This window comes from Mixophyes fleayi, chromosome 6 (assembly GCF_038048845.1).
Source record: "Mixophyes fleayi isolate aMixFle1 chromosome 6, aMixFle1.hap1, whole genome shotgun sequence".
NCBI classification, from domain to species: Eukaryota; Metazoa; Chordata; class Amphibia; order Anura; family Limnodynastidae; genus Mixophyes; species Mixophyes fleayi.
Genome location: NC_134407.1, coordinates 70,509,350 through 70,524,018, shown reverse-complemented (window position 1 = coordinate 70,524,018; position 14,669 = coordinate 70,509,350). Strand labels below are relative to the sequence as shown.

The window sequence follows — 14,669 nt, the reverse complement described above, 5'->3', positions numbered from 1 at the left end:
TCTACAACATATCAAGTCAGTAATCGCTCTGTCTATTGTGGGATTCCAGTAGCGCTGAAAAACATCCCATATTTTATTTATGTAAGGTTGTGCCATGTTCCCTGGGGGTGTGCCTTGCTCTAATGAAGCGCTATTCTTCCTCTTAATAAAAACACTCCTGCATTGCTGCATGTACCAGTGGCAGATATGTGCAGCAACTGTTCACCAATACACCTCCCAACAATCCTAATAGTCAGTAAGGCGGTGGAGTCCCCCAAAAATGGACTGTCCCACCTAAATTAGGACAACTAGGAGGTATGTGATTGTATGATTTATATTGAAAGCCTCATACAAAGAGGGTCTTAATACATATGACCAAAGCTCATCTTCAATACTTATTCAGCCTTAGCAATTATATAACCCACTGTTGAGCTTGCTGATTTGCTCATGCTTGCCTATGTGTATGTATCCACCAATACTTGTGAATTCTACTGTTAGTTCATAGTTCTAAAAGGAAGCTATGACACATGTTTCCTCACAATGCAGAGTGATACTCACCAGACAGCTGCTTTTTAGCTGCAACAGCTGGGGTAGCTTTGGTAGTTAGCAAAAACGAGCCCTTCTCCAGCAAAATAGCATGTTTTATGTATAGCTTTTGTTTAAGTGCAAAAACTAGTCTCAAAACAATTTAATATGGATGTTAAAGTGGTTGCCCCCGTTTCAGCCCTCCCCTTGTACAACAAATCTCTTGCTACTTTTGTGCTAGTTTTACCTGCAGCTGGCCACAGTGCTATGGACAAACAGCTCTTCAGCATATGTTGGGGAACCTCTTTGCTATGTGTAGCGGGCAGCAGTGATTTAGAGGAGGGTTTTCCAAAGAGGACAATATTGGCGTTTTCAGAGAGATTAAAAATGTTTGAAAAGAACAATCTTTTATTTCAATATGGAATTAATATATATGTTGAAAAGCAAAATAATATTATAGGTACTTTTAAACTAACAAGGTGTTTTGTTTTGTTTTGTTTGGGGGAGGGTTACAAAGCAGCATCCAATATTATACATAATAGATGCGATAAAATGTCACTGTGTTAAGGATTGCTGTTTTATTTATTAAATTGTATGTTGTGTGTTATTTCATTTCCAAACAATAGGTAAGTGGCTGTGTCCTCCCAGGCAAATGGGGTAATAGTGGAGCATCATTTTTTGGGTTTTCGGTAGTGCACAAAGTGGAAAATACATTGGTATGCCAAAGCCACTACTTTATCTATGTATGCACTGGCAAGAGGAGTAGTTCCTCTAATCCTTTATTCTAGAATATTGAAAGAGTGTACGCTCTGCAGCACAACTCACAAGATGCTCTGCTCATTTTCTCAATTAACCTGTTGTGTGACTGTACTGAATGAGAGATGGTCGTTAGATTGTAAGCTGATATGGAAAAGGGTCCTATTCAACCTTTGTTTCTGTTTGTACTTCTGCAACTTTTACTATTGTTACATACCTGCCTAAAGTATGTCTTATAATTATTATTACAACTTTGTCAGATTGTTCAGTAAATTCCTATTTTTGCAGCATGGGTTACAATTATTGTCTTAATTCTTTGCTACCCTATTTGTGCCATCCTAGTCATGGTTTAGAGCAGGGCCGTAACTAGGGCTGTGCGATAGGGGTGACTGCCCTGGGCGCAACGTTGAAGGGGGGCGCAGTTTAGGAATATTTTAGGTTCATTTGGTTAAAATTGAAGGCTAGGGGTGGCATTTGTCTTTCTCGCCCAAGGCGCTAGAATTCTAAGTTACGACTCTGGTTTAGAGTCCAGGGTGAGTCACAGACGTGACTATACCAAGTATCTACAGTAATATTGTGTTGATAAGAGGAAATCTACAGTACAACTATTTGGTTGCCGTATCTACAGTAATAAAGGGAAATAGTTCAAATATAATTAGAAGTCTAATTATAATCCTGTGACTTTGCTTTGGGATGTTGGATACAGCAACATGTGACTACAGAAAGCACAGATGCCTGCAGACTCTGTAAGACCACAAAGGAGCACTTTATAGACTATGGTGTCCTACCTAATGATAGGGAAAGAAGTCTGCCATGACTATTTTCAGTAATCAGTTTTGTCAACGCTAATCGACCACTTAAGGAAGAATGGTCCTTTTATGTTTGAAAGTTGCTGTCGTAGATGCCAACTGTCCCACATGTCAAGGGGCTTTACCAGTTAAACACTGTGTTTGTGTACTAGTGCCAGAGGCTGTCTGGGGGGCAGGGGGCATCTGCCCCTTGGTTCGGTCCCATGGTGGGCTACACCCCCTGGCTAGTGCACCATATCACTTGTTGATTCTACTGTTAATCTCTGTATTTGCTCTCATAAATTACTATTTAAGAAAGGTGCGTTTTAACCCTTCCACTTCCATGATGTGTTGAGCTTGTGCCTCTAATGTGTAAACCATTTATTTTGTACACTTCTGTACTGCATTTTTTATAGCTAGGAATAACTTTACACTCTAGGTAGTAAACGAAGCAGCAAGTGTGAATATTAGGAAATACAATAATTTTTCCCCCACAATCTGCATGAATGAAACATATCAACATGTGGATGACAGAGTAAGACTTTCCTTTCTAGTCACAGTAGTGCGTCTATCTCTGCAGCGATAATGAAATGAGCAGCAAGAATGGTATTTACCATCGGAGAACAATCACAGAGACAGACCCTGTGGACGCACCATTCATAGACAGCACGATGAGTACGCGCACTGCGCGCCCCCGCGCTGTATGTCTGTGTGTACGCGCTGCGCCCCTCTGTAGTGTCTCTCTCACTCCGTAACAGTCCGGGGAATGCTTGGTCCAGTCCCGGGGTGCTGAGAGGGGGGATGGCGGCGGCACGCGTGGAATACATCACTCCATGGTGGGTTTATTGGCTTCATAACATCCCGCACCTGGAGTTGTCCCTGACACCGACGAGCAGCGACTTTAACCCAACGGATTGGAGCTACAGGCAGGTCAGTAGAAAGTAGGGAGTCTGCACACTGGGCAAGATGTAAATGTAGGGGTCATGAATGAATGGCCGCTATGGATCAGTTAGTGCCCAAGGGCTATGTTTGTGTGGGTGAACTCTGTCCTACTGGTTCATGAGAACGCCTTATGTTTTTGTTGTGTCTCTTATTCAGTATTTGATCTCTCTTCAGTCACTGTAGTGATTTTTAAATTATCTTGTTGAATTGAGTTTCTTTATCTCTGAAATCCTAAACTAAATCTGCTGTTCCATTCATTGCCCACACCCTGCCTGCTCTCTCTACTGTACTTTCTTGTCTTAACTGCGCTCCCACATTTTCTTTGTCTCTCATTCTCTTGCAGACCTGTATTGTATTTCCTTTTTTTTAGGCTCCTATCCTAAATGTGATTCCCAATACCAGTATACCGTTCTATCATCTGTATGTCTTTACATAGTCCCCTAATCTGTGGCTCTGTCACACTTCCCATGTCTCTGTAATGAGTCACAGGTGACTGGTACAGCCTGAGCTGAACATTTTGTATACATTCCCAGGAACACAAAACCACATGGGCATTCTACCGCTACATCTGTGGGGCTTGTTATTATTTAGGGAAGGGTTAATATTTTTAAAGGATTTTTGGATTCAAAATATGCGCATCTAACATGTTGTTTCAAGCACACACAAGGTTTTAGGATTCAACCAGACACTGTGGTAACAGCAAGGAAAGTACAATTGTGTGCATTATCTGTGGAATGACTTCCAGACACACAAGTTTCAGACTAGAAGTGGTTAATAAAGCCTAATTTAAACCATAACATCTTTTTTCATCACCTTTCATGATAAATCATTACAATGGTATTATAATATTGTGTCAGTAATTGCTTTAAATTTGCTATTTGGGACCTGAGCTCATTGACTAGCTAACACCCATGATGTGCCCGCTGTAACATTGTTATGTCTTATAGACTATTTACAAGTAAAGCAAAGCTTCTTGGGTGGATGCACAGGATATGAGAACTGGGAACACCAGAATGCGCTGTGGCTACAATGGCTGTGGAATGCTGGCTTATTGACTGAGACAGTCCCAGTCAGTCCCTGTGCTACCCTCAGGCTTTTCATTTTCATCTCTGAGGATTTATTAGCAATGTAGGACACTGAATTTTGAGCCTCTCATATCGCTATAATAGCCGGAAAACCACTCAGCCCTGTTATTTTACCCTGTTTCGGGACATGTATGAGTTATCTCCTGACATGTCTCCAATACAATCTGCAGAGTAAGCTAAACATTTGTAGTACATTATACCATCCAAAGGAAAAGCTAATACTTCACACTGTTAAACACAATATATACTTTAACAAACTGTGGATATTTTTTAAAAAATGTATGTTTTTGAAATAGTATTTGACTGTTGGAGACGTTATCCCAGGAGATTTTTCTGACTGACAAGGCGTTCTGTAGTTGGAACACAAACGTAATCTGCCGTTCATCATTGGACGGCTATGGTTCTAGTCATGGCAAACTGAAACTAAACCATCCAATGGGGAGCAGGGATTGTTTCTGCTATTCAGATATGGAGAGCCTTGTCAGTTTTAAGAATCCCTCCTGATATAATCTGAAAATCTTCTTTGGGGGGATCTTTGGATTTCCCATTTATGTTAGGGGGCACCAGTGGAATAATACCACATCTGACGGCTCTATAGAGTTGAGCCCCTTTAATAGAGCAGCACCAGCAATAACTGTTGAACAAAGTATATCTCGTATATGGGTACAGCTTCCATATTTTTGGAAACAGAAAACTGTAACTAAATATTTCCCAGTCCATAAATATTACTCTTTCATCAACTCCAGAAAAATAGTTATACAATCAAATGCCAAATAATTCTGTTAATCTATGCGCATTAGTCCTTTGGATTTTTCAGAAGTAATCATTCCAAATTGTACTTCTCATGACAAAGACCTGGGGGTATATTTACTAAACTACGGGTTTGAAAAAGTAAAGATGTTGCCTATAGCAACTAATCAGATTCTAGCTGTCATTTATTTAATACATTCTACAAAATGATAACTAGAATCTGATTGGTTGCTATAGGCAAAATCTCCACTTTTTCAAACCTGCAGCTTAGTAAATATACCCCCTGGACTATTCTGGGAATCTTGGATACATGGGGGCTATAAAATAACTGTAAAAACAGATTATTATTATTATTATTATTATTATTATTATTTTTATTTTAAATAAAAATATTTAAACATAAAGCACTGTTAAGAAATAAATACTTGAAGAAATACGTATCTTGAGAAGAAGTCAAATGAAAAGTTACCGCCAACACTCAATAGCTTGCCAAAAAAATATTTAATTTAAAACCTACTAAGGAAATAATAACATCATAATTTGCAAAGTACACATCAATCACTTACAAAGTAGCCCTAATAAAAGTACAATATATAAAAATGGATTACAAAATTTACCGGATGCTATTCCTAAAGTTTTCAAACTAGTACATCACCCCTGGGAGTACCTTGGCTATTTCTCTTTTTACCTTTAGAGAAAAGCAGCAACTGATGCTATTAGATAGGCTATGTGGTGTATAATGGAGCTTGTTAAAAGGACACTAACTTTAATTTATTCTTTGTGTTGTGTGCAGTAAAGTAAATGTGCATCAGTAAGTTAATTTGCACATAGCTGGCAGCCATGACTGGTCCTTGGTGCTCCCTCCTGTTCCCTCCCACTCCCTCCTATCCACCGCTCCTGTAAACAATTGTGATCAGATAGAATTGCTTTATATTCTTCAGTTTGGAAAGGGAGTGGTTGCAGACAGAGGTGGGGGATTTAAAACTTGCACACACCTAGGTGAAGGTCTTACCTGAAAAGACAACAAGAATGATGGTGGTCCTTCACATAGACTGTCTAACTGCTATTTGTAGCAGACACTGTCAAATAATCTAAAACAAGTATTTCCTTACAAATGGCCATTTAAATATATATTTTTTAACCGTAAAAATAAAATCTCATGGTACACTGTTAAAAATTATTATATACCGGTATATTATACCTACAAGGCCCATGCACCATAGCCTCAGAATCTTGCAGACCTATGCACTATAGTGAATCCTACTATGCCTATTGTTCCCATTTGCTCCTATTGTCTCTCATTATCCTCTCACTTTAGACTGTAAGCTCTCACGGGCAGGGTCCTCAACCCTCTGTCTTATGTCTGTACTTCAGTGATTTCCAATCTGTGAGTTGTGGCTACCAGGGGGGTGATAAGCAATGCGGGGGACTACTTGGCAAATATTGTGGCTTAGGGGTGTCTTGAGAAAATTATGGAGACCCTAAGGGTGCTTCAGACTGAAAAAGTTTAGGATCCACTGGTGTACTCTAAATCTGCCTACTCTCTGTTTTTGTTTTGACTTGTGCTATATTGTTTTTGCGTGGCATGAAATTCCTTCTGCTAATTTCATGCATTTATTATCCTGCTTACCTGTATCCATTGTTCTTACCTGTAGGTATTTATGTAATTTTGTTGCATCTTGTAATCTCCTATGTGCAGTGCTGGGGAAGCCTTGTGGCACCTTCTAATTAAAAAATAATAATTATTAGTATTTTCATTTATTTGTGTATCAGCAGTCATATTACATACACTGTACAGAAAATACTCCCATCAGCTCCTGCTCCAGTGGAGCTTACATTCTAATTGACAACCATACACATACACAAACTAAGGACATATCGTTAAGGGGCCAATTATCCTACCAATGGGTCATCAGCTAAGAGCTGGAGGTCTTCAGGTCTCGTCCTATACTTTTAAAAGAACCTAAAAAAAATAATACACTTCAAACACAAAATTCCCAGATGTAATAAAGACACATAGGGCCTGAGTCATTAAGGCAAGCAAAGGAGTAAATGTTCCCTGGGACAAATCATGTTACAATGTAAGGGGTGCAAATCAGTTTATTATTTTGTACATAAGTTAAATACTGGCTGTTTTTTCATCTAGCACACAAATACTTTTATGCTAGCTTTATTATTACATTGAAATATAAAGTTGATCTAGGACATGCCCTACCCAAACTATAAATCTGCCTCACATTTTAAATTTACCCCCCCCTCCAATACTACATGGTTTTGCCCAGGTGCAAATGTTACTCCTTTTTTATGCTTTACTCTCCTTAATGACTCAGGCCCATAATGTCCCCCTCACTCTCATGCTTAATATAAGCCACAAATTAGTCTCAACAGAGCAGTATTTTAGAAAGAAAGGATACAAAATAATCTAATATAGTGAAAGGGGTGATTCTTAAGTGTTAGGAGGATGGACTTTAACATTTACCAAGACCAAGGCATAAATAAATAAATAAAATATGAGATTATGGGGCATATTTATGTAACATACAAACACTTGTTACATAAATATGCCCATCACATCTGCAGTAAGAGAACAGATAATCTTTTAGACTGTGGTGAAACATTTGCTATTTCTGTGCTTTCAATAAGAATCCAAAAGCACCATCATCATCCAAACTGAAAGCTGCCATTTCTAAAGCATTTGATTGGGTCAACTGGATGTGATGATGGATTTACAGTCTTTAAAGGGTCTGTACACATAAGTGGCATTAAATGCTGAATAATGTTTTTGACAGAGTTTGTCTAGAAGAGCTTTAAACAGATGGAAGCGTTCAGTGCTATAGTGGGCGGTAACTGATGAGCAGCTTACGACCAATCAAATGTCTCCACACATGGCAGCAGAACTCTGCTCTCTCCAAAGATGTCTCAGCAGAACTCAGTCACTCATGTGTACAACCCCTTTTCAATCTATTCCTTCTTTTTGGGTATCAAGTGCAATAAAACAGTTTTAAGTCTCTATTCTTGCACCAGTGTTCTGTATTTTAGAAACTTGAACTTTGCTGAGAGAATCTGTCATGTCTGCTTACATAGATTTTGGTGGGGCATCCCAATTAGCAGTCTATAAAAGGGGCCGGCTTAACAAAACTGGGTGCAGTTTGACAGGAATTTGCCTATTTGTGGGCAGTGTTCTGATGGAATGGGGTGTATTTTGTCCCAATATCGTGATTCTAAATGTAATGCTACGTTCACATTGCAGCCCCAGCAATATCCCTGGTATATGAACCTGGGATATTCAGGTGACAGAGTCTCTCATCCCAACAAATTCCCGGGTCGACCCGGTTCACACTGAACCCGAGTCACCCTGGCAACATCACAAGAGGAGCTTTGATTGGCTCCTCTTGTGATGTTGTTTTTTGTATTTCTAACTTTTAATAATGTTCGGTGAGACCTGGGTTTGAAAAACCCGGGTCTCACCATTCAGACTGGCATCTACCCGGGTCAAACCCAGGAATAACCCTGCAAAAGACCCAGGTTCAATTCCCTTGGATGCAGGGGACCCCGTTCACTCTCACCCTCGACCCTGGTTGCCGGGGTTTTGAGGAAGTGTGAACGGGATATTAGTAGGTATGATACATGGTTTTGCACATGGCTAGTAACCTTAGTTTCCAGAATAAGTTTTGTAGAGCAGATCCTGTTAGAAACAGCGGTGCATTCACAAGTCTGAGATCTGCTATTGTTTGGTAAATATAAGGAATTGTTCTACCTTCAGGATGTCTCAGCCATGGGGGACCCAGTCCAGGTACCAACAGGGAGCATGACTACTTCCGCTCATATTAATTAATGCAGAATGACTATTACATATATGCTTTACTTAACATTAGTAGCAAATGAAAGTTAAAATAAAGTGCACATTTTTAATACCTTTTAAAAATGAAAATACCTCTAAAAATGTAAAACATGTCTGGATTATATTTATGGTGCTTACGCAATTTCAAGTACTATCTTTAAGGTCCCATAATTTTGGACATGAAGACAGGGATTCTCTGGTATATGTCAGATAGAAATATGCAATATATAGCACCACAATTCTAGAAACATAACCTCAGTGTTTCCAAATCACTGATTAGTAGTCACTGCTATTATTCTGGCCACACATAGGCCAGACCAGTGTAGGATCTGTTTGCAATTTGGCTGCACAGTCAGATGGCTAAGTGGAAAGAACCAGCCATCCAACTGGATCACATGGGGTTGCACTTTGGACATGGCCTTTCAGGCAAACAAGGATTATTCACAGGGCCGGATTAACCATAGGGCTAACTGGGCTACAGCCCAGGGGCCTATGGCATCCAGGGGGCCCTTGAAAGTGCTCAGCAGCAGTATTGATCGGTCGGGGGCACCCCCGGCGCGATCAGTGCTGCTGAGCACTTTCACTGCAGTCCTTCCCCGGCGCGCTGTCTCCTTACTGAGGAGAACTCGTGAGTCTCACTCTCACGAGATCTCCTCAGTAAAGAGCGTACAGCGTGCCGGAGGGGGGGGGGGCAGACAGCTCGGATCACGGGGGGGGGGGGGGGGGTTCGCCCTCACGGGGGAATGGAGGCCCCCTTAGCCCAGGGGCCTTTATTCCCTTAATCCGGCACTGATTATTCATTCTTGTTTTGGGACTCTCATGCGGTGATGTTGAGGCAATTCATTAATATTGCTGCCATGTTAGTGGGTCGGCCACTTTAAGGGCCCGTTCACATATGTGCGGTGAGAAAATAGAAAACAATATTTTTAGGGGGTTTTGTTTATAATACTTTATTTTGTATGGTTGAAAGGTATGTAAATTGGTGCAATAGGATAAGACTTGGTACATGCTATGCAAAATTTCTCCACATGCGATATCCTTACAGATATTACCGATTAAAAAATAAAGTCCCGATCAGCATACAGATTCATGTGTACACGCTAAACATGTTTCACACGATTTACCTTCAGATCTGTGCTGTTCATCTGTCATAACCATCGGGCTGAAAAGATTGTGACTCTGCACACTCCATAGAGATCTATGTACCCTGCCGGTTGTGAGTGCATACACACTGCAGGATTGGTAGGACATTGTTTCATTGTTGAACAACATTTTTAGTCCGGTTTAAAAATGAAATGACACGATACGGTAGAACAATAATCGTTCATCAGCGTACAAACTAATGCAGTGTTGGGCCAAATGTTCGTTTATCGTTTTATTGGCACGATAATCGGCTGAAAACACTGTAATGTGTACCCAGCCTAATGGGTCAAAAACTTTAGGTGTGCTTTTGCCATACAATCGGATGCATTGTTAGGCATATTATTGCACTTGCTGTGTCAAATTTTAATGATGTGTTTAAAATTTTAGATTGTAAAAGAAGATGTTCCTATTATTTTCAATGCATTTTTAAAGTGTTAGCAGATGTAAAGCACAGTGATTAATTGACTGAACCCTAAAAGCAGTGTTTGGGTTTGTTTTTTTGGGGTGGGGGGTTATTGTGACACCCCACTTTTGAGACATTTATTAATATGCAGTGATAAGGCTGATATTCTTTTTGAGCCAATACAAATAGTCACCTATTGTTACAAGTTATCAATCAAATGTTGCTAGGTCAACTGAGTCATACATGCCCCAGACTTGCAGTTTTAGTTCTACTTGGTAGAACGGCAAAACCTGGCAAATCTTGTTGCCAGCGGGGGCTACAGTTGGCGATAGCAGTACGGCGGTGACGCCTTGGTGTCTAGGACGAAGCCCCGTTGCAGGTGATAACATCCATTTTCAAACTACGATAGGAACATTGTTGCTAAAAGCAACATTGTTAGATAACTATAATATTGTGTCCAGAGCAAAATGCAACCAAAATGGCAACTAAAATAATCCAGTAAATGATACACATCAATTATAAAGTAGTGAAAATGATTGAAACTGCCCACTCAGCACTTCATGTGTTAAAACAAGAATTGGAATGTGAGGCTTTTAATCCTCATTGTTAAAAGCATTGCAGGAACAGTTAACATAACACACAGGTAATGGCTGTCTAATGTGCAAACGGGCCAGCTCAGCTCTGATAATGGACCCTAATGAGTAGAGAGAGAGCGAGAGAGACCTTGTACAATGAAATTAATATTTATCAGCTTTCTTGTCCATGAGACACAGGCAATTCAGGGCTGTGGATAATGCTTTGTGGGAGTTTTATGTTTAATTTGTATTTGTCATTTGCCTAAAGTGCATTTGTCATGATGAATGAACATTTTCTGAAACTTTTTACAAAATAAACAATATTTATAAAATACTGAGCATTATGACTCTTTAAAAAGGAAATAAAACAATCTTTATCTTATTTGATTAGTGACGCCCTTTTGTAAATGAGAGAGAATACAGATATAGAAACATAGAGCGATGGCAGAAAAGAAAAAGTGGGCGGATAAGTTTTGTTTTTTATTTAGTTTTTTATATTTACATTTTACATGTAAGCCATGTGTTTGTCCCATGCATTCTTGTATTATTTCACTGTATGGAATACTGCTCGGAGAGTATTCCATAGACCTACCACCACTTCTGTAGAAAGTTTGTCCTTAAGTTCCCTTTCATCCTCCCTCCTTCTAATAGCCCCTTGTTCTAGAATTCCTCTTTTCTTCCCCAAATACTGCCTTCCTGGACTCTATTAACACTTCTTATATATTGGAACTATTCTATTATATTGACCCTGGCCCGTTCCCTAAGCATCTCTTCAAGTCTTTCTTTATAAGTTGAGCTATGCAGTCCATCCACTACTACTGTGGTTAATCGAGCAGGTGCTGAGATGCAGAGTCCACATGGGAAATATAGGTGAAATGGATTATTATTTAGAAACGTTCTTCGGCACATAGTTCAGCTTCCCAGCAGAGGTGATGAATTAATAATGCTAGTGCAGTTTTCAACTAATATGTTTTTCCTATTATAAAAGATGTACCCAGATTATCAGGCTACACATATGTTCTCTATTTTTATATCGGGTGTAAAAAGCAAACTTTTGATATTTCTGAATAATACATTATTGCCTTATCCTAAATTTTAGTTAATTTGATTAGTTACATCAGTTCTATTTTATATTTTTATTTTGTATATGAACATTCTTTTCCTAACTTCATTGTTGCCAAGGTGTGGCCACCCATGTATTGAATTCTTCAGGCAGTACTGCCCACAGATGTTAGAAGTAGCCATACTAGTTGATAGTTTGAGCAGTGTGCTCAGACTAACCAATAAGGTGCCACGGGTGATCTTACTTCTCCAATCAGGTGCTGCTTACCACCGAGACTGATTCCACCCACTTTTGTATTATCCAGTCAGTGATTGCTGTAATGTTTAGTATTCAGATGGCCATATTTTGGGAGTGGTGGGAGACCTAATGACAAGACCACTGCTCTTACGATTTGTGAGACAGGAAGTATCATATGAAGAAAACAAATTAGGTTGGCCCAGCTTTAAGTAGGGGGTATATGTGGATACTAGCTTCCCACCTGACATTAGTGGCATCCTATTTTCTGAAGTGGTTGTAAGTCGTCTGTTTAGACTTTTTCATCAATGCAGTATTTGATGTTTCCACCTTCATCCCAGAGGCTTAACAATTTGTCCCTGGTTGCTAATGAATGCTAACCTTCATGCTCCTTAATTTTTGGTTGGTGTGTTTCTCATTCTCATGGATATGGGTATAAATAATATAATTTTTTTATGATGTGTGTAGTCACTCTCCTGGATTTACTCTTTGCTTTTCAGTGCAGCTTATATTAAGTTGTTTTTGTATTGGAAACAGTTTAGGAAGTAAATGTGCTCTTCAGGTTTCCAAGAAGTTTTTTCACAGTCTTAAGAGCAGAACATGCTAACAGGATAAAAGCTGGATATTACATTATGCGGACAGGAAGTGAAGGACAGCAGATTTATCCTTGTGAATCACAGCGGGGCAGATCTAGTATTAGATTCTGAGAGATGGAGATGGTTGTGCAGACAGGTCAAACTGGTGTTTATGAAGTAGTATGTAGGTCGCTACACCCTAATGTGAGAATTTCTGTTTTTACTCTAAATGCTACATAAGATGGGAGTGCTTAAAATTCAGTAGAAATGGGCATAGATTTGTATGGCCAGAATTTCCCATGAAGTTGTCTTTAGATGCTGGCAAGTTTGGTATTGGAATTTAAAGAAAGCTCCTGACACATCTCAAGAATGACGCAGGACGATTGACATTTTGGCCACAGATCTGGGAATATGTCACGAAATCTGATTAATATTTAGTGAGTCCTGTGTGTCTGCCAATAACTAATGCTCGAACTGGGGCGCGGAGTCTAACGGTAGGTGGTATTCACCATTGACCCGTAGGAGAGAGCATGGACTTTGCAGCACCTATTACCGCAGGTTGCGGTTCCCAGAAGGAATGATGGCAGAACAGTAGGTGGAGCTAGAAGTAGGGGGGAAGCAATGGTAGCGAGGCTGCTCCGGGAGATATAAATAAAATAACAATGGAAACTCTGGACGTAGTCCGTGAATAGAAGCGATACTGGACTCACAAATAGATAGTAGGTCACACAGAGCAAATAGCTGGACACTAGTACAGCGGCAGGTCGGTAAGAGGAAACGATGTGATGAAACTTTAGCTGATCCGTAAGATTGTAACTCAGAGCAACCGCAGGTGGATTACTAGTACAGCGACCGTTCAGTGGAGACAATAATGAGGGAGAACTTAGCTGATCCGTTAGGTGGTGACTCAGAGCAGCAGGTGTCAGTGGCGCACGCAGGGGGGGTTTCTGGTTCTCCAGAAGCCCCTCCCTTCCGCGAACCAACGGTACTGTACGGCAGCCGCGGCGCTGTCAAAGAAGCGTCCGCGGCAGTGCTGTATTGTAGTATAATACAGCACTGCCGCGGATGCTGCTTGAGAGCGCCGCGGCTGCTGTAGAATTCAGACTCGCTGAAATGGAGCTGCGCAGCAATATATTTTTTTTCCCGGGGGGCAGAAACCCCCCCTGGGTGTGAAGAGTTCCTAATGAGGCTGAAGTTCCAGTAGTGAAGCGCTGAAGTCGAGGCAGTAAAGCCGAACAGGAAACAGAACACGGCTGCAGAGGACCGGTACTGTGGAAGTTCCAGCGGGTGCACCGGAGAGAAACTACAACTGACCCTGGAACAGTGATGCACAGCAGCCACAGGTAAATCACACGAAGGAAGCCTAATCCTAATGAGAGTGAGTAACTTGAAGAACAGGCAACAGATAGCAGGAACTGGGAGGTTTAAATAGCGGTCCAAAGTGCCAGGGCCAATGGGAACGGGTAGGAGGTCATAAGAGAGAGAGGTAGCTGACACATTCGCAGAACGGAAAACCAGATGGAGACTGTGGTCACCGCTTATGAGATTGAGGTAACAAAGCCAGTACCCGTCCACGGGCCGGTGTGTGACAGAATACCACTTTGCCTCACAATGGTGTTAACAGTGCCATGATATGACTTTTCATCCCACTGCATAGAGTATGTGACATCCGATTCTGGTCACCTGGTGGAGAACTATTTAAAACTGTTGCATGCATTTTAGAGAGCCTACAAATATTCACTGACAGACAATACATTACTGTAGGCCTGAATCCTTACAATGCAAATACTTATATTAAAACTCAATCTACAGAGCAACTATTCATACATGTGAAAATGATGAGTGTATTTATGTAGGCTATATATAAGGAAATGTTACTAATAAATAATATTTAGCAATGACCTACATCCATACTACAGTCTCCTCTTTTACGTGAAGCGAACATGATGATGCCTCTCAATATGGGCTGTACCCGGCAGTTTACAGGCACAGGTTGGTCATTAAAGTTCT

At 40.4% G+C, this 14,669-nt stretch overlaps 1 protein-coding gene across 1 annotated transcript in view; it reads left to right on the top strand.

Annotated features, from left to right (window-relative positions):
• The first annotated feature begins 2,737 nt into the window (after positions 1-2,737).
• TTYH2 (tweety family member 2) overlaps positions 2,738-14,669 on the top strand; it is a 67,539-nt gene continuing 55,607 nt past the window's right edge. Inside the window, exon 1 of the mRNA XM_075216835.1 lies at positions 2,738-2,978. Coding sequence (XP_075072936.1) covers positions 2,850-2,978 — 129 coding nt within the window. The 5' untranslated portion in view covers positions 2,738-2,849. The remainder of the gene's footprint in view (positions 2,979-14,669) is intronic.